Source organism: Bactrocera oleae, chromosome 4 (genome assembly GCF_042242935.1).
Source record: "Bactrocera oleae isolate idBacOlea1 chromosome 4, idBacOlea1, whole genome shotgun sequence".
Lineage (NCBI taxonomy): Eukaryota > Metazoa > Arthropoda > Insecta > Diptera > Tephritidae > Bactrocera > Bactrocera oleae.
The window spans coordinates 2,448,681-2,475,873 of NC_091538.1; the positions used below are offsets into that span (position 1 = coordinate 2,448,681).

At 35.8% G+C, this 27,193-nt stretch overlaps 4 protein-coding genes across 4 annotated transcripts; 2 read left to right on the top strand and 2 right to left on the bottom strand.

Moving 5' to 3' along the window:
* Nucleotides 1-17,788: 17,788 nt before the first annotated feature.
* Rrp1 (Recombination repair protein 1) lies at nt 17,789-20,863 on the top strand. The gene is made up of 6 exons (XM_014233762.3): nt 17,789-18,569; nt 18,626-19,174; nt 19,232-19,339; nt 19,557-19,640; nt 19,718-19,929; nt 19,997-20,863. The coding sequence occupies exons 1-6, from the start codon at nt 17,804-17,806 to the stop codon at nt 20,654-20,656; spliced, it is 2,379 nt and encodes a 792-aa protein (XP_014089237.3). The 5' UTR covers nt 17,789-17,803; the 3' UTR covers nt 20,657-20,863.
* A 190-nt stretch (nt 20,864-21,053) lies between these two features.
* Spn55B (Serpin 55B) lies at nt 21,054-23,105 on the bottom strand. The gene is made up of 3 exons (XM_070108351.1): nt 21,930-23,105; nt 21,409-21,550; nt 21,054-21,338 (listed from the first exon to the last, which is right to left on the bottom strand). The coding sequence occupies exons 1-3, from the start codon at nt 22,788-22,790 to the stop codon at nt 21,214-21,216; spliced, it is 1,128 nt and encodes a 375-aa protein (XP_069964452.1). The 5' UTR covers nt 22,791-23,105; the 3' UTR covers nt 21,054-21,213.
* Nucleotides 23,106-23,426: 321 nt separating this feature from the next.
* Nucleotides 23,427-25,943, top strand: S2P (membrane-bound transcription factor site-2 protease). Its single transcript, XM_014233744.3, has 3 exons — nt 23,427-23,827; nt 23,899-24,369; nt 24,424-25,943. Exons 1-3 carry the CDS (start codon nt 23,753-23,755, stop codon nt 25,519-25,521), a joined length of 1,644 nt encoding a protein of 547 aa, XP_014089219.2. The 5' UTR covers nt 23,427-23,752; the 3' UTR covers nt 25,522-25,943.
* On the bottom strand, nt 25,934-26,563 carry LOC106616848 (LYR motif-containing protein 2). Its single transcript, XM_014233748.3, has 2 exons — nt 26,416-26,563; nt 25,934-26,345 (listed from the first exon to the last, which is right to left on the bottom strand). Exons 1-2 carry the CDS (start codon nt 26,452-26,454, stop codon nt 26,055-26,057), a joined length of 330 nt encoding a protein of 109 aa, XP_014089223.1. The 5' UTR covers nt 26,455-26,563; the 3' UTR covers nt 25,934-26,054.
* Nucleotides 26,564-27,193: the final 630 nt, after the last annotated feature.

Here is a 27,193-nt window from a genome sequence, read left to right on the forward strand (position 1 = left end):
CTTCTGTCTTTCATGCTGCATATGCCGTTACATGCAAACCGACTAAATGCGAGACATGCGGGTCTATGCGCTAGTACTTTGTGTCATGTGCCGAATGTGCCGAGCGGAGCGTGCTTTTGTCGGTTTGGTAAATGCTCGCGTAGTCATTATGTGCATATGTGAGGCATGCAAATGTCATGTTAGCGCGTTATATTACATAATTCTTGTTGGCTATCAATATGGCGGCGTTTGTATGTATAGAAACGTGCATGTGTGTGTGTGTGTGCGCGCCTATGTGCGGGATTGATATTAATGAAGCTTTAATGAGCTTTCGTGTATTGTGGTTGCTTGAGCAGAAATTTATGTGATTTGCAGACAACGTTGATGGCTGAATGAAATAAATCCGTATCAACCGTTAGTTTAGGTGACAAAAAAAATGAATACTGTAACGAAGGCAGGTAGAGTGGCGAATAACAACTGCTTTAACAAATATATAGATATATAGTGCATAAATTCTCCACTATCCATAAACATTTCAGCCTACATATGTCATTCTCTGCTCTCAATTATGGATTTAAGCGCGAAATGCAGCTTTCTGCTATGACTTAGATCTTTCGAAACTTAAAAAATATTGCTGAGTAATTCTGAGTATTCTCCTTTCATTTTTTATTTTCCCTTGTACGCTCTAGAGATTTACAGTTCTCACCTGCTCATCTTCTCTTTCATAACACATGCTCTCTTCTTATTACACATTTTGTTAGATTCCTTAGCGCTCACGATCACACAGATTTAATTTGAGAATAGAGTAGAGTAACCATTTTAATTATCTTCTTCAGGCCAATAGCTTTTCTTGCTTTCCTTTCCTTCAGTTTATCACATAATTGGTATTTTTTTAAGACTACGCACTTCCAGAATCTCTACATGTTACGAGAATCGTTCTTTTCAAGCTAATGCTTAAAATGGCGTTCAGAGACCGACCAAGTTACTGTAATTTATATTGCATAAAAAGCTTTAAAGCTTCGAGGACTACATGTAAGCTGCGCTCAGCTTACAAATATGCTTTTATTAATTTTCTTTGCATTTATAGTATCTTTTTAAGAAAGAATATGTAATTATGCGCTTTCTTCTTTACCTTTGCTAATGAAATTTTTTTCGCTTAATGAGCAACTCGCAGCAGGTGATTGCAATCCAAATGGGGCCAATTATATTTTCATTAACCGCAAAAGCTGGCATGTTAATGAAGCAGAGATAAAAGAAAATCTGGGTTTGTGGTATTTAATCAAGAAAAGAAATATAAACGTATTCCCTTCACGAATTATAAAGGAATATGTATTGAATACTTAGTGCAAGCGTAAACTCTTCGTCATTACACGTCTATTTTCCATTCCTTATAATTGCATGTATGTATATACGTACTAATAATATCGCTTTCCAGTGCCACTCAGACCAATTTTATTCTAGTTTATCTCTGAATTTAGTAATGTGTTATATAGTATGAATATTTTTGATTCACTGAGAATGTTCAAATTCTTTGAAAACAAAAAATTTAATAAAACACTTGCAAAAATAGCTTCTAGAAAGTGATTGTAGCTTCAGATAATGCATATCATACGTTATTTTTATGAAGTATGTACAGTACAGCGCCTAAAAGCGTGCTTTCATACTTATTTAAAGCTGAGAATAAGCTTCGAAGGTTAAGTATTATATTTTGCCTGCCAATGGCAAAAACCAGCAACAATTATAAAAATATACGTTATAAATTCCATAAGCTCCAACGTTATTTAGATTTCTACTCTAACAACTAGCTAGTGTATGACTATAAGACACCCACTATTTACAAAACCTCCATACACGCACCATTCCCACAAATAACTGACCATAATATATTATATGTTTTTGCAGTGTGAACGCTCTACTATAAATTTCTTGGAATTCTAAATAATCTATTATGCTTATGCAAAGTAACTGTACACACTTAAGTCAACAGTGTCTGGTGTTGCTGGTCAGAGCACTAGTTAAGCCCGTTAACCAATATGGGCGTGTATTTATTATACGCCGGCTAAAGCAAACAATGCCAAGTGGAGCGAAGCTAGTCAAACACACACGCACATACACATTCGGGCAAATCTAAGGCACTACGAACTATCTGTTTATTGGTATTTCCGCTCAGTTGCGGCAAATAATGCTAAAATATGTTTATAAAACACACACACATGCACAAATCCATAAAAAAAAAGAGCGAAAATACTTATGAACTATGAAATTGCCAATTCGAGTATGAAAAAAAATCAACAAAAACCGCAAAATGTTGCTTATGGCAATGCAGTTGAATGCCGGTGAAAAAGTAGCCGCACTTGCCAAACTGAAGCAATTTTGTAGGAATCGATGGCAATATTGTGCAACTTTCAAGTAAACTACAAATAATCCATCATTCGGATGTGTTGACTCAGTGAGAATAACTATACGCTTTTTTGCGCACTAACAATGTTTTTGTAGGTGTGTGTGTGTCTGTGTGTGTGTGTACAATATTTCAAAGTTGACTAAAGCGAAGCTAAGTTGCCAAATTGAGTTTGGCGAAATACAAATGATGTAAGTCCAGCTGTCGAAAGGTAAACACATATACACATATATATGTATATATACATAAATATATAAGTACACATATAACTTGCAGACTACAGGCGGAGGAAGCGTATTGCTGCCAGCGTTGACTTGACGTAGGTCAGTTTTTTGTGCTGGCCAGCAGATATGGTAGATATGCTTGCGTAATACTTTTTTTGCGCTTTCATTTTGTGCTTTGCTTTACTTAGCAAAACAGCTTGACTTTTTGCTTGCTTAAAGTATAGCTTTGCGCGCTTTTAGGCGCACGTGCGCACCTGTCATCAACACCTAACAAATCGATTGCAGTTGTGTATGTGCATGACTGCGCGTGTGTGTGTTAGTTGTACCTGCAGCCAAGTTGTTTTAGTTTTTGCGTTAAAACGCCAAGCAAACTGTTGCAAGTAATTTTACAGCTGTAGGTTAAACAAGCGCACGTGCCTATATTTGCGTGTAGCTGGCAACCCTGAGACGGCCTTAGTCACCACGCGATGGCATTGAACGCATCAACATTACATTTAAATTTTTTGTTGGTTTTTGCAATTTTTATTTTTCTGCTTTCGAATTTTTCATTTACTGTTGTATGCAGTTTTTTGGCCTACTTTTTGCTTCTAAATTTCGCTTTTATATTTTATATAATTTTTCTGCCCTTTCTGCTGTTTTTGATGCTGCTATTGACGCGCTTTGGTTTTTTGTAATAAATTATTGCGAAACGCCTGTCTTTATACACTTCAAATACTGTCAGGAATGCCAATTTTGCGCATCACTTCATTGCAAATATTCTGACGCGCTGTTGTTGGTTTTGATTAGTTCTTATTTTTTTTGTTTTTTTGTTTCTACATTTTATCCGTATTTTTTTCTTTACTGCTGTGTCTGCCTAAATGTCGTTCGTTGCGTTTTAGCACCTTTTTTGCCTGTGTATTATTGCAAACTTTTAGGCGTTATAAGGTGTACTTCATATTTTGTTAAATATAATAATTTTCAATCAAACCTAAAATTTAATTTTTGTCTTCTTTCACAGCAACGCTTGAGCGTGAATCAAATATACCATGCAACACACTTGCTATTTATATAATATTCTATTAGTCGCTGCCCACAACAAAACGCTTAACGCAATAATGAAATAATTTGTTGTCAGTAAAAAAATTATAATTAGCAAACAATAGTTATTTAAAATCAATAAAATTTCACACTTGCAAACGCATTATTTTTGTGTAAACATTTAATGTGAAACGCTTGAAATTAATAGCAAATATTTACAAATAATTTATGTACATTAAATTGATAGCGCGGCACGGATGTAAAGGTCAACTTGATAATAAAATATGCAAACATGCATTCAAGTTGCAGTGTAAAAATTTGCATAAAATGCCTATTTATAGCAATTTTACAATTTAAATATAGTTGCCACACACACCTACACACTCTTGTATATCAGTGGATATTAGAAAATACAAATCAAACAAATAATTACCAATAAAACTAATAGAATGCAACAATATTTGACTTTTAGCATTGCGCTATGCCGACAGCGGGGGCAAGTGGCATGTGACACATTGAAATGCAGGCATGCAAAATTATTGCATTAAGCGCAAGTGGAAAGCGCTGTTATCAAACACATAATATAAATATTTAAAGCTCGATTTCCACTTGCATTTAAATATTTTCGCAGCGAAAATTGTAATAGAAATTATTATCTGAATGGCCCGCGGCGTCAAATGGAGTGAAAGCGATTTGCATGCAATATGTTGCACGCATATTAATTGCATTGTGCGCGTGTGGCAATGAAAAACCGACATGTTGTCGAAATCAATATTTGCATTTTTTTTTTCATTTTTCCTTTTTAGTGGTTTCTGTGCATGTTTTTTTTTTTTTTTTTTTTTTTTTTTTTATTTAGAAATACGCGCAACAAATTTTGAAGCACTTGTGGCGTGCGCTTAAATTTCTATTTCAATAATTAAATATTGTATTTATTTATTGAAAAAAACATGAAAGTAGTAAGTCAACTTATACTTTTTTGACGTGGAAAACTTTAAATACAAAAGCTATAGATATAACTGTAAACAAATTAATTTAGCGCTTAAGAGATTTTCGCAAATTTACTTTTTAATTAAAATATGTTTATAGTATTTCTAATATTTAATATATATTTCATACATGCAAACAATACGAAAAGCGCCCTCACTCAATTAGCTAAAATTTAAAACTTTCAGCGCAATTTGTTGCATGCAACATTTTTCAATATTATTATTTTTTTATTGATTTTTTTTTCTTTTATAAAAATGTTCGTGCTGCAAAATGGCTTCATAATTTTCAAGGTCTTCAACGTGCAACCTGTCGTTATCATTATTTTATTTGCCTACTTCTAGGCGTCGGCCTACTTCTAGGTTACGGTCCGAGACGATGATAAAAACAAACTGCGCGCGCCAAGCGCAACAAATAAAGTGTCACTCGCAGAGCAACAATGGCCGCTGCGAGTCAAGAGTGAAACCATTAAAAATGAAAATATAATAAAAGTGTAGAAAAAAGCAACAGCAGCACACACACAGACAGCGCGTCTGTAGCTAAGCGCACAAGCAAAAAAGGCGAAACAAAGCACAGCACACAATAACTACAAGTACAATAACAATAAAAGCAGAAACAAGCTTAATAATATTTATCTAAATGTCACCTTAACGACGCCAAGATGTTCGCCACACACCACGCCCAGCGCATCCGATTTAATGGCGCAAATAAGCATCGCATAAACACCGGCGCACAGCCCACGGCACACACACAGTCGCGAGTGGCCAGTAAGCAGCAAAAACTGCATGCGTTTGACAGGCTCAGCTAACTGCCGGCTGGCTGGCTGCCTGGTCGAGATCATTATTTTGAATGGCGTCGGAAAAAGTGGCACAAAAGACAATGCCAAAGACAATACACAGCAATGGCCGCACAAAGGCAGTGCCCCGCCCACTCTCGGCTGTGGTATGCTCACCGCTCGTGGTCGCTGTTGTTTGACTTTAATGTGGCAAATATTTGCACACGCCAAAGCAAGCGTCAAAACACACACATGCAAAGCCACAAGCACACTGACGCTGTTCGGCTAGCGCGTATGACTGGTCCATTGACTTGGCCAGCGCCACGAACTGTGTCAGCGTGACCGCGCTTTTATGCCGGACGTGCAAAATGTCATAATAAAGCGTCTGAGTTCGAGACTTCTGCCGCTAATTAAGTACTAAAGTGCGTACTCTCTGCCTTTGCTGCTTCTTTTTCGTGGTTTTTCCCATTATAAAAATAGCAAAGGAGATGGTTTTCCTTTAATAAGCTGCTCTAAATGGCATTAACGAGTGTTTTAATATCGCCGCTTAAGGTAAGCCAAGGAACACACACACATCCGTTGGATTCTATGTAGACATGTATGAGTATAGGTGGACAGCATGAACGCAAAATCATAACGGTTTTTCATACTTAACTTTTGAATTTTAATTTTGAGAGCAAATTTCTATGAGCTTCCGCAAAAAATATTTCAAATTAATTTAAAAAATTTCTTAAAATAAGAAAAAATTCAATTTGTAAAGCGCAGAATACTATTTGAAGGATATTTTCAAGAAACTCGTTTTTAAATCTGGAAAATATACGGAATAATGCTTGTGGAATTAAAGTACCTACTATATGACAGACAAATAAGATATCGAACCATTTTTTTTAAAGACACGATATTTAGAATGAGATTATGTACTAGGATGGAGCGAAAAAAAAAAAGTTTTTTTTGCTTAGCCTGTGGGTAAAATCTGTAGATTATAAAAAAAAAAAAATTTGGACAAAAAAAAATGTTTTAACATCTAGATGCGGCTCACTTTTAAAGTAAATTTCGAGTTAAAACTTTTTTTGGACAAGAAAAAATTATTTTTGACTTAAATTTTATTTTAACGCTTGAGGAAAGCATATTGTCGTTAAAGACTTTTTTAAAACTCCAATAATGACCACAAATTTTTTTTTTAAGTTGAAAAACTTTGATTGGCCAAAAAGAGGACTCTCCACAGCTTCTAGAACACTTAATAAAAAGTTTTTACGAAATAAAATTTTTAACTCAAAAATTTACCTGAAAACTGAGTGGGCCGCCTCTAGATGTTAAAAGAAAATTCTCTCTTTACACAAAATGATTAATACCAAGCGTTGAAGGTATAGCAAAAAAAAAAAAATTATTACCCGCTAGATGGCGCTGCAGTATAAAAGCAAAACTGTTTATAAAATTGTGTAAGCATATGTGCAAACTTCGCTACTTTTATTCATTTTCGCCATCTCTTTGGCCAACGATTAGCCATTCATATACCTTTGCTGTGCGCTTTCGAGGCACTTCAGGGAGAAATGAGAAAAAAACGCATTGCTAGTTCAAGAACAGACTGCTGTTAGGTTCACACGAAGCTTAGCGTCCCATGTGACACAAGTATTTATTTATTAATGCAACGAGTATGTGCTTGCCGCTAAAAAAAAAGCGTAGCGGATATAGCTATATATATTCAAGTGCATTTGCATAAATCAGTACATTTAAATGCTATTACGGAAGCAATTGCGTTACTAATCCACAGCAGAGCGATGTAATTTTATTGTCATTAGTTATTTTTTAAACATTTCTGAAAATAAATATGTAGAATAAGCGATTTGTGCAACTGTATGTGTGATGAAATCAATGCCACTTTAAACAGTCCACTCTATTTGAGAGATAATTGTTATTTATGGTATACAAACATTAGTGCATGCATAACATATGCAACAACAATATATATTTACCAATACTTGCATATATATATATAACTGTAATTTTCCAGCAATTAAGATCCAGGAATATCTGCTTTGCAACAATGCAAGCTTACAGCTGACAGCGTCAGTTTCCTTGAAATCTAAATAGTAAAGAAAATTTCAATTACCCATTTCGTTAGCCTGGCAAATTCACCCGCAGGCGGTAAATACAAATTACTCACACACATGCATGCAATATACATGTAAATATTTACATTTTGTTATATATTTACACAGCACTCATTCAGACATATCAACATTGGAGAAATATTTGCTATTTGCTATTACTTATATGCTGCAAAGCGAAATTGATTACTTGCTGTGCCAACACACACACACACACACACACAGATACGCTCATAAACACAGACGCCCACGCTCTTTAGACCACTTCACCCATTTTCTTATTGTCTCTGTGTTGGCTGTTTAAGTGTATATATGTGTATATTTTGCTTATTTACAGCATACAACATGCAAATGTTATAACATTGGAATATTTCAATGATTTCCACTAGACACACACACACACACACAGACAGACGAGCAAGACATTGTGCGACTGAAACTTTGGCACATTGAAGAAAATCAATGAAGTAGAAATATTTCAATTTGAAATTTTCAGCAATTCGTAATGTGCAAAACAAAGGCGAACTCGCTAGCAGTAACGGCAGTGTAGCGAGACAAGTTGGCGGGTTGTGGATGGAGGTACGCTTCGTAAGGCCAAATCAAGCATGCATGTTATAGCTTCCAGCTTCCACTTTAACTCCTGTTTTAGTAATTGTTACAAGTATCTTGCTACAATTAATATAACCTTATGAAGCTGTAAAAAAAAAAAATTCGAAAAAACAATACAAGTTTGCTTTCATAAAGCGCGCAGCTGGGCGTATACGTAACTTTTAGTTTACCTAGCTTATAGTAAACCATTATTTATCCATGAGAGCTACTTTAACTTTAGTATTTAGTATTAATTTCGGTTTTATACATAAAATTTAATTTACAAAAAATCAGTAGGTATTTTGCTTTTTACACAAATGAATTCGTTACTTTCTAAGCGGTTACATGGGTTTCACGGCTTTAAAAAACAAGCAAATTTTTTTTTTTTGTCTTATTTAATTCTCTAACAGCTCTTGAATATTGTCCTAAATTCTCAAGTTGATCTTAGTAAAAGTTTTGGAGATACAGCCTTGAAAAGTTGCGCGCTCGAGGTCAGGTATATACCTCGTTAATGGACTTAGTTCAAACGCGCATATTTTTCATTTTACTTTTGATGGTCTTGTCTGAAATTCTGCTATCAACGCGATAGCATCTTTTTTTCGAGGAACTGTCGGCAATGACGTCGTAATGATCGAGTTTTGAATATTTGCCTTTGAAAATTTTACAAAATCTTTATCAAATATGTATATTCGGAATAATAAAAAGTTTGAATAAAATATTTAATTTTTTATATGAAAAAAAATTATTGTAAATAGGGCGTATTTTGCTCGACGAAACCCATGTAACATGTGTTTGTGCATGTTTGTGTTGCATAATGAAAATCATTTCTAAAATCGTCAGAGTACTTAAAAATTTGCTAAAGGTTATGAAATTTGCCTAAGAGCTTTGAAGAATCAATTCATGCTGCGCCTAAAAGTTGATTAAGAGGTAAAAGTTGCAATCTCGATTTTGCATATTGAATAAGTGGCTTCATACTAAAATTAAAAAATTTACAATATATGCTTTTACAAAAACTTGCCTTTGGCTTTTAGTTATCAACATCATTTTTTTTAAATTAAAAAAAAATATTTTTTTTTCATAATAAATATATCTAATGGTTAATCAACTAAGCTGCTAATTGTAGGTAATATTTTGTTTCACTTAGTCACAATAAAATTGTCTTAAAATTTTCTGTTGCATGTAAAAAGGGTACAGTAAAAAATCGTTGCCTACATTTTGGCGTTTATGCGCCATAACAGATTTGTAAATTTATGAAGTTTAAACCACTAAGCGTATTTACGATTATTTTCAAACGAATTGAGCAGGAATTTCAGTTCGATAGTATTGGCAACAGCATATTTCTAACAAACAAAAGCATTTGAAGTATGCAAAAATTTAATAAAACAGTAAATTTCAAGCGTACGACCACTTTTTGATACAGTTTTTTCTTAGCTTTTACAAGCGCAAATCACGAACTCGAGCCACGCAAGCGCAATATAAAATTTATTTGATTATTTCTGCAACAAGAATAGCGGAAAGGACCTGCATATCGCACTACTAACTACCAGCTCTGAGCGAGTGCTACCAACCTGCCGCCGGAGCTGCTGTTGAATTGCATATTTATTGCGTTTACACTCGAATGGCCATCGTAGTGAATGTTAAATTGCATTCCGCACATTATAGCCAAGCGCAGCAGCAGCAGCAGCAGCAACGCGAACTTTTCGCTTTAATACACTCGCATAGTCGAGCGCGCGTCTCAGTCATTTAACCGATAATTTTTGTATCCGCGTAGAATTTCGCTGTAAACGTTTACATAACTTGCTTTTATTGCGCCTTTCGCTTAATGCAATTTTCCTTGGCAATAAATACGGGCTACCGAGCCAGTGCTCAAGCATAATGACTCGATTGACAATAACAATAATGATAAGTAATAATAATAAATGTAAGACGAATAATAAAGACTTGATATGCCATTGTGCCGTCCAGCATATGGCTGTGTGTTAGTGCGTGTTTGTGGCTGCACTTAAGCCAGCGTTAATGTAGTGAGTACTCGCGCGTGCAGTTGCACACAAAAGATTGGCAAGTAATTGAAATCAATGCGCACTGTGCATACCCACACACACAAACACATATGAAGTTCATTCAGCGGTGTGAAACGCGATTTTACGTTGAATATTTGCGCCAACCGGCTCGCAGCTGTATGTGAAACCGCGAGAAAAGTGTAATGCAAATTATGCTTGACTATAATATAAGTAAGTATGCTTTAAAGCAGCATGCAGGCGAATGATCGATCTGCACGCTATTCAATAGCGCTATTGAGCGTTTGCGCAAAATTAAGCGGCTCGCAGGCAACAGCACAGATGATGTAAGATGAACTCTGCAGCACTGAAAAGTTGCGCATTTAAAACGTGGCTTAAGCGCATCATTATAAATAAAGCATACGCGCAAACATACATGCATACATACACACATATACATATTTATATACCTATACACATATCACTCACCGCCATATGACTTCCTTTGGAGTCGCTGCGCGAAGCTTTCTTAAATATGAAATGCGCTTCCTATTCTGCTGCCTCACGCTCCGTCTCCGCAGACACAAAGTTGGCAGCGCCGATAACATTCAACGCACAAGTATCATGCTGAATTGAATTTATTGGCCAGAAAAGTGCAATTAAGCGCAGGTGCAATAAAGTAAGAGCGCATTGAATTGAATTGCACAAAAATATAAAATATAATAAAAATTTACAACCAACAAGCAACGCAGCCATTAATAGCTGTGTGGGCAGCTGATGCGATCAGCGTTGCTCAGTGAAATGTGGGCGTGCGTTGGTGTGCATGTGTACACACACACACATATACATACCTATATATATATATATAATTGGGTGGAGCGAAAAAAAAATGTTTTCTTTCTGCTTAGCCTGAGGATAAAATTGTAGATTATAAAAAAAAAAATTTTTGGAAAACAAAAAATTAACATCTCACTTTTAAAGTAAATTTCGAGTTAAAATTTTTTTGGAGAAAAAAAATTTTTTTTTGGTTCAAACACTACACATTTGTATAAAAATTACAGAATTTGACGGTTTTTGACTCAAAATTTTTTTTTAACACGTAAGAAAAACATGTCGCCGTTTAAGATTTTTTTTTAAAACTCCAATAATGACCACAAAAAATTTTTTTAAGTTGATAACTTTTAATTGGGCAGTGAGAGAACTTTCCACAGCTTTTACAACACTTATCAAAACTCGAAATTTAATCTAAAAGTGAGTGGGACGCCTCAAGATGTTAAAAAAAAATTTTTTTCCAAAAATTTCCAAAAAAAAAAATTTTTTTACTCCACCCTAATATATAAGCACAAGAAGACTTATATTGACAGCATATGTAAAAATCGCGCATGAAAGTAAAAATTAACTAAAGAATATTACACAGTCGACAAACATTTATTTAAAATGCAGACGCACTAATTGATTTCAAGTATTGCAAAGTAATTCATTAACATCAACGCGTACGGCTGAGCAAATGTAAAGCATATGAGTATTAAATATGCATAAGTGTATACAAACAAGCAATTATTTTCTTGGTTTTTATCGATTTTTAAAGGCATGCAGCTATTTTCAACTTGACTGCCAGAATGGTTGTGATTGCGTATACGCCATGGTGGTTCGTAAATACAATATAAAATGGCATTCGTATATATGTTTTTTGTTTTTTATCAGCTGAAATAATGCTATTCACTAAGATTATTCATATATTGTGTGCAGTTGAGGGCCAGCTTAAAGCCTTCTACTCGCTCTGAGCGTGTGGCAAAGACCGGCTTAAGCCTTCAACACGCTGAAACGGAAGTTATACAATCGGTTAATTCCAGCTAATCTTTGTGTGAAATCTATAGCGACTTTCACTATTTTGAATTTCTAAGCGGATGCCAGCTAAAAGGTTTATTTAAAGTGCAGATATTTATTATTTAAATGCTTAAATTTTAGCCAACACAAAACGAAATGGCTTTTCCATTTTCATTACCAGCTTCAGCTCACTTGCCACTTCTCTCGGCCTTACAGCCGCTCTGCAGTCTTCCGCTTCGATCTCTGTTCAATTAAAGCGCGCGGAAAATTTATTAAAAATAGCAGTTGCTCAATCAAAGGTCAATTGCTAACCAAAGTGGCATGAAAATGCAATTAAGCAACTTTTGTTGCCGACTCAATGCATACATCAAGTGCAATTGGCCGCCACCGCCGCTGAAAGTGAGTAGCGAGGCAGGGGCAAGTGGCTATTTATAAATAGCAATTTCAAATTAACCGAAAACGCAAAGGCCGCGCAGCAGCGCAAAAATTATGCATTAAAGTGCAAAAGTCGTCGCTGAAAATAAGCAACGCCAGCGTGCGTTCAGCGCCACCATTGAATTTATGGCAGTCGACGTCGCAGCCAACAATGCGTCCTTGTGCGCCGAGTTCATTTGCCATGGTGTATAAGAATTATTGATTTTCACAGAGCTGCGCTGATTTTAGCCAACACACTATCCAACAGCTGAGTCATTTAAGTGCAAACCACTCGCCCACGCTTTCGCCTCGCAAATAGCTGTTAGTTGTCAGTCAACATTTAAAGGTCACTTGCTGCAAATGCATTACGAAGCTGTGTCTGCCACATGGCTTCTATGCGGACGCTCATTGCTGCTGCACTGCAGTCACCGGTCAAGGTAAGTGGTTAATAATGAATGTGCACAAGCAGCATTTCGCCTATTAACGTCCCGAATTGACATGCTCGCCGTTGTATTTGCTGAGCTGGCACTTGTGCTGGGTGCTTGATTGTTGAGTGTGCGGTAGTTGGAAGTTCATTATGCTAGTGTGGCATACAATTATGGGTCATTTCATTGTGGGTTGTGAAATCACTCGGCAACAATAAATTTAGCGAAGAATATACGGCAAGCTTAGCCTTGAGTTGATGAAGAGCTGTTGTGTAGTGCTGAAAGGTTTACGTTGTTAAAACGGAATAACGAATGCACGGCATCAATAGGAGCATATTTGAGTGCTGGTTTTATGCATTGACTTTGAAGAAATCAGAAGAGAAGAGGTTTTTTACGAAAATCTTAGCAACAAATTCATAGACTCTTCAACCGGAAGTTAGAATAATATGGTTCAAAGGTAACTTTTTCAACCACAAGCTTTCTTTAAATTATATATTTGACTAGGTATCACATAATTTTATCGATTTGGTTTGTTGGCGTAGTCTAAGCGCAACAGTCCGTATCAAATTTGATCAGTTGCACATATCACTAGTTTCTTCTACTCCAGCGTTATATATTTAAAACCTACCATAACGCGACACAAATTTTATAATATTCCAACTTTTATAAAAATTCTTGCATAAAAAACCTTAAATCCATATAAATGCAGACCATACACAACATGACTTCGCAAACTACCTCATTGCCGTATTTAATTATTTATGTCAAACAATATATCTGTCCGTCTCTTCACTTGTCTGCTCGTTTCACGCCCCAGCCGCAACGCCTGCAGCATCCTTGGCGCAGCTCAATTGTTTTCATTAACAGTCATTAAGCTGAGTTATGGCCGTCATGACGATTTAATTGTTCCGCTGTTGATGGTTAATAAAACGCCGGCATAATGACAATTCCCCGCACCGTTCATTTAAATTCGTCTCGGCCACATGCAATTGTGTGACTCACTCACACATACACACACGCACATTCGTTTAGATGTGTGAATTGCGCATAAACCAAGCTGATTATATACTATATTGTTGCATAATGAGGCTTAATGAGTACCTATAATCCACACTACAATAACTGTAAGGTGTAAAGTGAAGTCAGTAATACAGTACATTTAATAGACTGTTTCGCCACTTATGACTGAATTTGCACCCAAAACTTTGTAAACAAAGTGTGAATGTTTTAAATGAAGTTACAGCTGAAGTTCTGAATAGATGCTGGATATCTAAAAAGAGTTTCTATCGGAACTACAACCAACTTTATGCCTAATAGCCAAATTTGAGTATCAGCTGGTCCTCTGCTCTCACTAAGCAGAAAACTGGAAACCGGAAGACCTATATTTAGCTTCATCCAATGTGACTCTAGCTGGTGACTGTTGATGTGAAAGCAAACATGAAATTTCAAACATTCTCTATATACAAAGAAGTTGACCTTGACTTTGACAGCATCAGCTGGTGTGTTGAAAAAATGAGAGCCCACTCCGACAAATTAGAAAAGACTGGTCATAGTTAGAATAAGTATGGAGGAGTCGTATTTAGCCTTATGCAAAGTAAACTGTAGCCTCTAGGTGACTATCAAAGAAATCAAAAGCAAGCATGAATTTCGAACATTCTTTATATATCAAAAAAATTGACAGTGAGTTTGACAATATCAGCTGGTGCGCTGACGTCACTTTAGCGAAGCCAACAGCGCGAACCCGCACTGTTGCACCGAGTGAGTCCGAGAAGCCGAGCTCTCTTTTGCTTAAAAATCAGTTGAAATTGAATCTTAAACATATTAATTTCGCCTTTACAGTTATAAAAATTATTTTAAAAAGTTTTAGTACACGCTCTGCCTATAATTGTATATTTTCAGTACACACCCCATTCTATACTAATTGCCTTGCACCTAAGCAAATTCGACTAAACAGAAAGCAACGTAACTCATAAAAGTTTGCAATTGAGCAGCTATTTCGTAACTTTTTTTGTGACTATTACGTCTGACATAAAAGCCCAAATTAGAATGTGAAGAAGTAACCGCGCTAGTATGTGAATTTCGGTGAAAAATAGCGAAAATGACAAATAAGCTAAATATAAATATTCTAAGTAAACAAGACGCGTAACAACTAAATACGATGTGAAAGCATACTTTAAGGCGTTCACGCGTACTTGTGAAATATTGCAAATGTCTGCGCCAGAAAATATGCTACTTACACTTTGTTGGCACAAGACAGACCATTCACACACCTGCTGTGTTGTATGCATATATATGTATGTGTGCGTGTGTGTGTGTGGGTGTATTGGGTGAGTACACAACATAATAAATTGTATCAAATATTTCAATGTGTCAACGCGACAAGCACGCGTGTGTGTACATCCGCACTTGCACACACACACTCAAACATGCCTGAATGTGAATGCCTGCGCCGAGTAATAATAAAATAATTTATAAATTTTTCATATTTTTTCATTTTCCCACCATTGCACGTTGCCACCAACCACACATGAGTGCCTGATTATGCTGAATAAGACGTAGTTACAAGCGCATAAAATATTTCAGTTGCACGTTGTACGTGTGTACATGTGTGTGTGATTGTATGTGAAATGAAGAAGCGTGCAACTTACCGCTGACTGTTTCTGCTACATTTGCTTAGCTTCTCGAAATGACCCACGCTTCGTTTCCTGCCTGCGCTCTAATGGTATACGCACGCTTTTGTGTGGAGAGAGTTTATATTAAAGCACATATTTATATAAATTATGCACACATTTCTTATTTAAATATGAGAAAGAAAGTGGAGAGAAAATTACAAGCACTTTCAATAAAGCATCTTTAGGCTTAACTTTTATATATGAAGTATTTTAATCTAATGAATTGCCAGCAATCACCTTGCAGTTACGATTTAAAAAATTATTTGGAAAACAAGGCTAACTCAGTTGATTCGACCTCCGTAAAACTCTGGGGAATCTAATTAAATGTCCTTATGTAACATCTTTCTTCTCTTAAACCGCTTTCTACCAGCTTTGCGCAAATGTAGTTACTATTATTAACAGCAATAATAATGGTTTATGAATAAATAAAACTCAAGAAATTAGTATTCACTTATCATACGTTTCACTTCTGCTCAATAATCGAAAGCATTTGGCTCTACCCCATTTATTCGAGGTCATAAATCAATAGAGCTGAGAAACAAAGCAAAAAGTAAGCTGTGAATTATTTTTATATACAAACATATTTAATATAAAACCTCATAACTATTGTTCTGATTTATAAGAAGCAACAACACACATACATAAAAATTCGAAAATCACTCACTTTCGCTTTTGCACTTGACTCGCCGGTTTGACTGTGCCTTGGTTACCTTTCGCAACAAGAACATTTACTGATTTCCTTCGACATTGGTAATCGCATTAGTGCCGTTATTGGGCCCCAAAGGACTCTATGGGAAATGCAACAAAATCTATCAGACACAAGAAGACACTAAGACCGTTTTCATGTAAATGCTGCCATGCGGCCGTTTGTGACTTTATGCCCTAATGTAAGTGTGTGATTATTAGCAGCTAATGTCAAAACTGCTTACACATATACATACAATACACATACACCTCACTGCATCCTTTATGAATGTAGGTGTATATTCATCAGCGGCTGGGACAGAGAGCCACCAATTGAGTACGGCTTCTCTTATCACACTGACAGCTAACAATGCCACATTGCGTCCCAATGCTATTGACCCAAATTTTCGCGTATGTATACACATACATACACACACATGCTTACTTTTCAAATTTAAATTTTGGGTGTGCCATTACTTTAGTTTGAACTATAACCTTTGTGGTGGTACCAGCGACAATTCACTTAGTTAATCCCTTGACAATCTTTGAGAAGGGTTCAGCGCTTGGTATTTTGGAATATTCGAGCATAAGATTTTATACTTAAAATTATATATAACGATTAGAGCTGCATGATACCTCTAGGCAGGTCCTGGGTTCAGACACAGTTACAACTAACATCAATAACGGTCTCCTCTCCTATAACTGCCGTGACTCTTTTGAAAATTTGATTTCTTTCAAAAAGTTGTACTGTAGTTTAATTATTTTACTTAATATATGTATAATAAACCCAATTTGTAGAGGTTATGTAGCCACGTTTGCCGCTTGGAAAACTTCTACCTAAAAATCCTTATCCGATAGAATTTTTCTCACTTTAAGTACAGTTATTATTATCTTCGAATTGCTTACGCTTCTTTTGTTTTGTGAACAGCTGTTTTCCAACATTCTAACAATGTAAGTTTTTTTTTAAATTTTTCCGTTAACTAATTTTTTGTGCTTTCTCTCTTCATTCGTGTTATTATTTTTAATTGCTGTTGGAGTTAAACTCCTCTTACGCTTCGTGCTTTAATACCATCTGTGCACTTCCGTATTTTCGTATCCGCAATAATTTTTTTATTATTCATTTATTTTACCTTCGCATACGTCTCGGTTCTTCCGTTTCCGTTCTGTTTTGTTTCTCTGCTTTAAGTACGAAAAAATTACTAAAAAAAAATAAAACCTGATTCATCATCATTAACACACATATATATAGATGTAGATATAAATATATACTTATATATTTATGGTATGTGTCAAAATGGAAAGAAATGTGTGGAAGAAGAAAGAAAATGTTTTAATTGTGTTAAAGATAAATGCAGGAATTACTGGGCATTAAATAGATATACTTGTATGATAGAAGATAATTATATTGCAAGAGATAAAAGATTTACGAATAATCAAAAAGTGTACTTTTTCCTTTTCACAAATATAAGAAAAGAGCGCTTAGATAAGCTGAAAGAGAAAAATACAATAAAAACTTAATTATTGTGAATGGCAATTAATCTCCTTTTGAGCTTATGCTTAAAACAAAATGTTTATTAATAGTAAAGAGTAGCACAAATTCTCTTAATATACATTATTTCAACATTAAACATAAGTTTTATTGTTGCTATTGTTGTATGGCAATAAAAATTTACCATGTTCATAAAAATTTGAAATTTTGAATTTTGCCTGAATGCTCAAGAAGAAGAAGGATTTGACATTTGTTATGTCGTTTTCGCGCCTCTTGTTCAGCATTTTACATCCTCCTTTTTTGTGTAGTGCAAATTGTGTCCGGCAAATATTTTTCAGATTGCAGGAAAGTAAGTTTGCTAGTTCAAAATATAAAACTAAAATCATAGTATATAATTTTGAACCAACAAGTATTACTAAACGCTACCAAGGAAATTTTCCGCTAATAATTCCGTTGCAATTATTACGAAGTGAAGCAAAAATGGCAAAGTTAGCTAAAGTGGTTGAAGGACAAAAGCCACTGGACAATGGTAATGAAGAGGGTGTTGTGTCTTCGTCAAGCGGATTTTTGAGTGGTGATGAAGACCCTGTAATTTCCACTAAGGGTAAAGGACGCGGCCGTAAAGCTAAAAAAGAGGCGGTTAAAGAAGTAGACATCATACCGCCTGAAAATGCAGAAAAAATTGTAAAAGCCGTTGTCACCGTCAGAGGACGCAAAAAGTTATCAAATGATGAGGAAATATCAAATGCTATAAATTCTTTGGACTATGATACGAAAGTTGCGAAAAAGCCAGCTACAACAACTAAAGGTCGTGGCAAGAAAACTGCAACAGAGGAGCTCTCACAAGCGGTGGAGAATATCAGTGAAGAGACTATGGAAGTTGTGGCACCAGCCAAACGAGGACGGAAAGCGGTGGCAGCAAAAATTGTGAAAACATCTGATGACAAAAATACAGAAATTAATGTAGCGCCGGCACCGAAGGGAAGAGGTATTTCTATTTTTTGTTTTAATAATGTGTTTTATATATATACTAATTTTTAACAGGAAAAGGAAAAAAAATTACTGCTGCAACTGCTGTAGATATTAAGGAACCCATTGCAGTCCTGTCAATTGCTGAAGAGTCCGGTAGCAAACAAAAAAAGCAAAAAAAATCGGGCAATGATATTCTAAAAGAAAAAAGTGCCGAAACTGTACAGCTAGTAAAGGAGGATAAAAAAAAGAAAATTTCTAAGAGCACCAAAGTCAAAGCGGAGCCAATTGAAACAGACAACGAAGCAGAACCAGAAGCAATTGTGGATGCAAAGAAGCCCAAGGCAAAAGGTAGACAGCCAAAACAAGAGGAAATTGAACCAAACAATGAACCAGAGACAATTGTGGAAAAAGCAAAGTCAAAAGGCAGACAGCCAAAACAGGAGCAAAAGGAGTTAGTTGTTAAAGATTTATTGGAAAAATCGACGGAGAAACGTTTAAAAGGAAAGGCAGCTACTAAACGCAAAGCTACCAACAAGGACCCAGTAGCAGACATTTTAATTGAAAAAACTGCAGAATTGAATGTAGAGACGAAAGAGGAGGATATTAAGCCCACCACTAATAGTAATATATAATATTGAAACATAACATTTTTATGATTTAAAAACATATATTTTACAGAGATATCCAAAAAAGAACCGAAGGAAAAGAAAGCGGCAAAGGAAACCAAACCTAGAGCAAGAGCAGCCAAAACTCAGAAAAAGAGCGCCGAGGAAGAATTGGAAAATGGTAAGCTTAAAAATATACATAAATATTTACTAAAAAATGTATTAGTCAACATTGTTTTGGTTGATATGTCAATTACTTTGTTTACTGAATTAGTAATTTAAAAAATTTGTTTTAAAAGCAAAATTACCAAGATGAAAAATCGAAAGTGTATTCGAGCGTATAGGAAAAATTTAAGTATGTTCAAATATATCACGTGACCGTTCACTGATTTTTACAGGTGTCACAGAAGAGGATAAGAGACCCAAAGGTCGAAAGAGGGCTGCTGCCATCGCTGACGATGATGAGGTCGATGGAGCTAAGCGTTCGTATTAAGTCCCTAAGAAATATTTTGAAATTAAGTAATAATATTTTAACACTACCGGTATATTTTCTTTGCAGCTACAAAAGCAAAGAAAGCAAAAGCGCCTTTAATGAATGCAACTACAACTAAATACAATAAAGAAGACTTCATATTGCCACCAAAAGAAGATGGAGTAGAGCAATTTAATTTTAAAATTTCTAGTTGGAATGTGGCTGGATTGCGTTCATGGTTAAATAAAGATGGCTTACGCTTTTTGGAATACGAATCACCAGACATTTTTTGCTTGCAGGTAGCTAACAACAATAGATATCTGTATATCGTATTAGTTAATTATTAAATGTATTTTAATTTTGAAGGAAATTAAATGCACCATAGATCAACTGCCGGAGGAAGTTGCCCGTATACCAGGTTATCATCCCTATTGGCTTTGCATGCCCGGCGGTTATGCAGGCGTGGCTATATATTCGAAAATTATGCCCATTAATGTGGTATATGGCATTGATAATGAAGAGTTTGACGAAGTTGGTCGCATGATTACAGCTGAGTATGAAAAATTCTTTCTGATCAATGTTTATGTGCCAAATTCTGGACGGAAGCTGGTAAATTTGGAGGCACGTATGCGCTGGGAAAAACTCTTTCAGCAGTACGTGAAACAGTTGGATGCCGTAAAGCCTGTTGTCATATGCGGTGATATGAACGTATCACATCAGGCCATAGATTTGGCAAATCCAAAAACCAATACACGTAGTGCCGGTTTTACACAGGAGGAACGCGACAAAATGTCTGAATTATTGGCACTTGGTTTTGTTGATACATTTAGACACTTGTATCCGGATCGCTTAGGTGCTTACACATATTGGACATACATGGCAAATGCACGATCGCGAAATGTTGGCTGGCGCTTAGATTATTATATTGTTTCGGAACGTTTCACTAAACGAGTAGTGGATAACTGTATCCGTGCGCAGGTAATGGGCAGCGACCACTGTCCAATCACACTGTTTTTGAAAATTTAAATCGTACGTACTTTCCTAATATTTTTTATAAACGTTGAGTTATTTGTCGACTTTCATATATTTGTTTGATATTTATGTTTGTTTCTTGTCATTTCTTTATCGTAAAACGTCACACCATCAGTGCATATCACGCACACATCACTTTATGTTACTTAAATTCAAAATCAACCATATTAAATATAATTTTGATATTATTATTTATTTCAATGAACTTTTCTAATTCGAAGCTCAAATCATGCATTCCTATTATTAAACAGATTCGGTATTCTCAATTTGTGTATTATCGAAAATTACAACTTTATTTATTAAAGGAAATCATACCTAAAGAGAAATAATAAATTTAATTAAGCAAACATTGCGTTTTTTTTTTTGTTGTGAAAATTGCAGTATAGAGACATTTTTATTATTGGATTAAATATGTATGTTTGTATTTTAAAAAATTTCATATTAAAAACATTACAAAAATATTAATAAGCTTTAGTTGAATTCAAATACTTCATGGTTCGCAAAGAATGTTTGAACGTGACGTCTTATTTCGACGCTAACTCAGCGCCCTTTTAAGGCGCATTGACAAATGCACCAGCAAATAGAATATTTCTCTTATTCCAAATAGCATAGAAGAACGGGCGATCAGCAACAAACTGCAGTGGCATGAGAATGCAACGAGCCATCATTATCATTGCTAAAACAATTGTAGAATTTAGAAAAATATATAGTTGTATATAAATGATGTATGTATGTGGCATATTTACCAGTGGCGGCCGCTGCTTCGGTGCCCTCTTCGTTCACCTCAATAACCGCCTTATGGAAAACATTGGATACTTGCAGATTCTCGGATGATTCCAACATGTTGCTAAACTCAGCATCCTCGCTGAAGATTTTGCTTATACCCAGCTGAAAGTGCATGAAAATACGGTTGCATTGAGAACTGGTTAAAAAATTATAAAAAAAATTGTAATTTTTGGTTGTGCTGTTAGCGTTTATATTCACTAGGCGTTATTTGTTGTTTTAAACCTACAGTAAACGTCGTAAAGATAAAATGTTGATTATGGCACAGACCGAAAATTATATATGTGATAAGTTAAGGCAACGATAAGAATGTGAGAAGTGACCCAAAGGCTATTTATAGATTTTGTACTTTCAAATTGGCAACATTTGTTTTTTTCCATACAAATCAATTGGCAAAAATGGCCAACACAAATTTTAAGGTAACCATAGCGATAGTGACTTTTAGTGTGAAGGTCATAGAAAAATTGCAGTACTTTTACTTTACCTTCTTCAGTGTTTCCGTCAATTCTACTTCGAATTCCACCTTAAACTTTGGAAATTGAACCACAACGTCCTCATCGGCACCTAGATCGCCAGCTAAATCGACCAAATTTACTGATTTCAGTTTCTCGGCAAGAGTTTTGAGGCCTTCTCGTTCATTAGGCAAAAGTACTAGCATTGATAGATCGGAATCTTTGTAAGGCAGTTCAAGAGCCTGGCAGTCCAACTCTTCAAAGTAGCCATAGCCAAATTTCGCTTTTTGATTCATGTATTGCACTTTAACTGATTCCTCTTCGGATATCCAAAAATCATCCTCAGCGGTTTGTTCCTCATCAAATTTATGCGCCCATAAACCTTTGAAATGCAGTGCATTCAATAAAACCAGGCGGGTTAATGCACTGAAAGCCGATGCGTGCACGAGATCTTTTATTTTTCCAGCCGTTTTATCTTCAACCCAAGAATTTATAACGGAAGCAGCATTTTCGCTTTCCTCAAAGTTAACATTCTCAGTTTCAGCATTATAACTTTCTTTTAAGTCTGTTTGGTAGTCTGGTTTCAAGTCATGTCCCTGCTGAACGTACACTTTGTTGGCAATTTTCAACAATTCACTATTCTTGTATTTGTCAAAAACAAATGCGAAAGTTGAAGCTACTTCCGGATGCAAATTCGACACAAATTTCAAACCTTCAGCGATTTGATCAGCGGTTTCTCCACTGGCACCGGCAAATGCCAATGCAGCACAGGTCTGAATGGAAAAGGGAGAGAAGACAATATTTTGCTTTACACCACCGGCTGAGAGTAATTCGAAGAGCTCCGTGGTAACAGTTGCTCCACCACGGGCAAATTGTAGATTGAAATCGAACATTATAGCACTTTCTGTACACTTATTTAGCAGAGATATCAAGTATAAAGAACTACAGTTATAAATTATTTCAAAACCCTCGAAATTAAGTATATTGAGCAATTTACCAATTTAATACGTTTCACAAAGTACACTCCCTACTTTTGCTACTGCCGCTGATGGAATGCGTAAGGTTCTTTTTAAGGCAAATTTACACTCACCGCAGTATGGCCTCAATGCGTCATGAGTCATTTGTCCAAATATTTATGGTTGAGTATTTTTTATAATACGTGCTGCCACGAAGAGCTGCACGATCGATTTTTGATGAAATAATTGCTGATAAAAACAATACATACGTTCGACAGTTCAATATTATTTTGGTGCTCCCCATTGTGGCTCTCCCATTTAATAATTTTTTTATCTTTAAAAGGTACATATGCAATACACACATACACATTCATGCATTCATTGGTAAACAAAAATATTGTCGGTTCAGTATCATTTTGGAGCTAAAGACTTCAGAGTTAAATATATATGGTAATTTCGATCTTACGATTTAATAAAATTTAAGATGTGCATTATTTTCGATTTGATATTTACATTTTTTAATACTTTTCATATCTTTAATTTATATTGATCAGAGAATATAAATTTACATTCTCTGTATTGATATTTAAAATAAAGTACGGAAATTTCTCAACAGAAATCCAGCAAAAGCACATTATTTCCCAACGGCTCTATTGCGAATGCTTTTGACATTTGATTCAAACATCTGATTGTTCTCAAATAGTAATGTCAACAATAGCAGTTCCCAAAACAACCTCTAATATTCAATTGCAGGCAACAGCGAGTAATAATTTACATCGTTTGCATTAAATACACATAAAGTGTAAGTGGTCGTTATAATGGTAAAGCTAAAATAATATATGTAAATATATTGCGTGCTAAGAAACGAATAAAGTGATCAGCTTCAGCACGTTGTGGAAATGGATCCCTGGATTTTTCTTGGCGTTATTGTGGTGCTTTACTGCGTTTGTTTTTTCATTGATCGCCTGTTCAAGGTAAAACTCTCCCGCTTGATCTTTGCACCTCTCAGATATACGAGTATATATGTGTGTTTACTTTGTTGCAGAGCTGTATGCACTATCCATATGATGCATTTCTGAAAAATACTGGCCTGACAGTGCAATTTATGCGCCTGCGTTGGCACACAACTGCATTTAATCGTGCCATGCTACGATGGGGCAACAATAGCGGTTGGATGCGTCTATGGCTCACACGTAGCTACACTGTCGGCGTCTTGGTGTCCTTGTCGTTGTTACCAATTGGTATAATTTTGTTATTTATAACAATATTTAATGGCGAAAATAATAGTACAGCAAATGTCGGCACCAGCGGTGCTACTCTGAATGGACCAGGCGCCGAAAGTGGGGTACTACAAAATGCACCAAAAGTGGAAATTTTATTGCCGGGTGTTAATTTACCACTCGAGGAAATTGGTTATTATGCATTAACTTTACTCTTATGTACAATAGTACACGAATTCGGACACGCTTTGGCGGCGGTGCAAGAAGATATACCGGTGATTGGATTTGGGTTTCAAGTAAGTCTTAATATGCGCTTCTATTGCAACTTTTAAATAATATTATATGTGTAGCTTTACCTGTGCCTACCGTTCGCATATACCGAGATCTCTACGGAACACCTGAATGCACTAAAATGGTTCAAGAAGCTGCGTATTATCTGCGCTGGCATTTGGCATAACTTTTTATTTGCTTGCTTCTGCTACTTGCTCCTCTCCACGTTGAGTTACGTTGCCGCTCCGTTTTACACGGTAGACCATGGCGTTGTGGTTACAGATATGACACGCAATTCTCCGCTGGTTGGCACAGCAGGCAAAGGACTAATAACTGGTGATATTGTTACACAAATTAACGACTGCAAAGTAAACACAGAGTCAGATTGGTACGATTGCCTTCGACGTTCGATACGCGGCCCACATCTGGGGTACTGTGTTTCCCATGATTTTATACGATACAACGATGAAAGCATCGAAATCTCACATCACAGCGCCGATGGCATGCTACAATGTTGTGATGAACGCAACGTAAAACTTTGTTGCTTTGAGTCTGTCGCTGAAGGCCTTAATAGCTTGGAAACTGCGGGAATTACAGATACAGCCGAACACGCACAAATACCGCAACATGTTTGTCTAGATGTACGCCGGACAATAGAAGACTCGCATGGTTTCTGTGGCGGTGGCGTTGGCAAAAGCAGCAAATCGAGTAGAGACAGTTTTTGTCAGAGTGGTTTCTGCTTGCGTCCTTTACTACGCAACACAACTACGATTTTAACATTCAAACGCACAAGCGGCGGCACCAAAAGCCAACTAACAAAATTGCGCGATGTCATCTATATTGGACATCCAGCTGACGTTTCGAGTACAGTGCGGATATCACCTTTTGTGCCGCGTCAGTCCTATGTGTCACCCCAATGGGGAGATACTTACGCTCTCTTCCTCAAATATAATGTGATTTTCAGTTTTGGTCAAGCGCTTCTAAACGCCATACCATGCTTTGGTCTTGATGGCTATCACATCACAAGCACTATCGTACACAGTTTTCTAGTTCAGCGCGTAACTGAACGCCCAAAACGCGATTTTATAGCATTACTAGTCGCTGGCACAGGCACGATACTGTTTGGTTCAGCGCTTTTGAAAGTGCTTTGGATGAGTGTGATACGATTTCTATACTAGTCCGTTAAGTGGTGCTATTTCTGTTGAATTTCTCAACTTCTTAAGTAACTACAATTATTATTTATTTTTATTGCATACTTAACTTGTCTATAGTAAGACGCGCGTAATGCATGCTTAATGATAACAAAAACACATTAATTTATAGTTTTTCTACCAAATAATTGATGCTGTAGTATTCAAACAAACAATTTACTGCAATTAAAAGGACCTAGACGCTGATTCGAATAGCATGCATTATATCGAGTTAACATTTTCTAATAATGTAGATACGTAAACGTAACGTATTCACCTAAAACGTAATAAGTTAGACTAAAGTTTGTAGTGGATCCAATAAGCCACTAAATCGGAACTGCTGAATTACCAAATAATATGCACAAACTGGCAAATAAATAAATAAAACGCTATACTCAAATAAAATAAAATATGCAACTGTTTTATTTTATATTTTTTTATTTATCCAGCTTATTTTAAAGTTGTCGGTTAGCAGAGCGTTCTTCAGTAAAGTTCTTTATTTTCTTGGTATCGATTTTCATTTAACTTTTGATTTCTTCACTGTATGTTCTCTTACTTTCTTCCGCTACTCCACTCTTTGCTTTCTCCTTACTTATGCCACTCAGATCCAAACTTGTCTGCAGCTCAGTAAGACTTCTACGTCCGTATTGCAGCATCATTTTAATAGCCAATTCATCTGTTTGTCCGCTATGCGTACGAAAATCGTGACGCGCCCAGTCACGTAATTCTCGCTGGTTGCTCTTGTCGGGCACCAGTCTTATGGTGCGAAATATTTCACGATATAGTTTAAGCACCTCCTGACGAAGCATGAACTATACCAGTGTTTGACACAACAGATGAAGTTAGTAGTTAACTACGCACAGGAAATTATTTAATATTTACCTGTTTCAAGTTTAATGCAGTTTGCGGTAATTTTGTCATTTTATTCGAAGTTAAATGCACTACATAAATATTTATCAGCTGTTTGGGCAGCTCATCCTGATTTTTCTACGTTTGCCAAAAACAGCTGTTTTCGCTGTTTATTGTGGTCGGATGATTCGCTTTATTACAATTTTGTTTTGGTTTCTTTACCAGATAACGTATATGAGAGAACGTATATCATATATTTTACGTTCTCTGCGTATATCATATATAATATACGTTCTCTGCCTTAACCACCAACTTCGGTTCCTAACCGTGCTAAGTGGTGAATAAGTAAGCTGATTCAATTTTTATTTTAATTTAATTTAATTTTATTTTATTTTTATTTTTATTTTTAAAATTTGTTTTATAACAAAATGTATCATCTGCTCAAATTTGACTCAAAAAAACTAATCTTTCACTTATTTTTATACAAATCTTTGTTATAGCTTCAATGACATTCACTTATTACAAATATTCTCAAAAGGTAGTTTTTTATTAACAGAATTTCGTACTTTTCACTTCCGGTTTCTATATAAAGCTAAGATTTCTTGATAATCATTTATTATTTAAGTATGTAATAAAATAAAATGCAGTAAAAGAATTTCCAAAGAATCATCCACTTTCTTGGCCATTCGAAGTATTTTCACCACACCGCTCAAAGCGTTGGCCACCATATCACGCACTGCACGCCGCTCAGTCAATCAGATGTGAACGGATAGCGGGAATGAACGGTACTACAATACGGATGTCAAAAATA

What these genes read in the sequence shown, in the direction of transcription:
- Rrp1 (XM_014233762.3), top strand. Translation starts at nt 17,804, where the DNA reads ATGCTCAAGAAGAAGAAGGATTTGACATTTGTTATGTCGTTTTCGCGC. An exon ending in GCCGGCACCGAAGGGAAGAG is followed by an intron (nt 18,570 to 18,625) that starts GTATTTCTATTT and finishes AATTTTTAACAG; the next exon opens with GAAAAGGAAAAAAAATTACT. An exon ending in CGAGGAAGAATTGGAAAATG is followed by an intron (nt 19,340 to 19,556) that starts GTAAGCTTAAAA and finishes TGATTTTTACAG; the next exon opens with GTGTCACAGAAGAGGATAAG.
- Spn55B (XM_070108351.1), bottom strand. Translation starts at nt 22,790, where the DNA reads ATGTTCGATTTCAATCTACAATTTGCCCGTGGTGGAGCAACTGTTACC. An exon ending in TGACGGAAACACTGAAGAAG is followed by an intron (nt 21,551 to 21,929) that starts GTAAAGTAAAAG and finishes ATGCACTTTCAG; the next exon opens with CTGGGTATAAGCAAAATCTT. An exon ending in CGAAGCAGCGGCCGCCACTG is followed by an intron (nt 21,339 to 21,408) that starts GTAAATATGCCA and finishes CAATTGTTTTAG; the next exon opens with CAATGATAATGATGGCTCGT.
- S2P (XM_014233744.3), top strand. Translation starts at nt 23,753, where the DNA reads ATGGATCCCTGGATTTTTCTTGGCGTTATTGTGGTGCTTTACTGCGTT. An exon ending in TCATTGATCGCCTGTTCAAG is followed by an intron (nt 23,828 to 23,898) that starts GTAAAACTCTCC and finishes ACTTTGTTGCAG; the next exon opens with AGCTGTATGCACTATCCATA. An exon ending in TGATTGGATTTGGGTTTCAA is followed by an intron (nt 24,370 to 24,423) that starts GTAAGTCTTAAT and finishes TTATATGTGTAG; the next exon opens with CTTTACCTGTGCCTACCGTT.
- LOC106616848 (XM_014233748.3), bottom strand. Translation starts at nt 26,454, where the DNA reads ATGACAAAATTACCGCAAACTGCATTAAACTTGAAACAG. An exon ending in CTGCATTAAACTTGAAACAG is followed by an intron (nt 26,346 to 26,415) that starts GTAAATATTAAA and finishes ACACTGGTATAG; the next exon opens with TTCATGCTTCGTCAGGAGGT.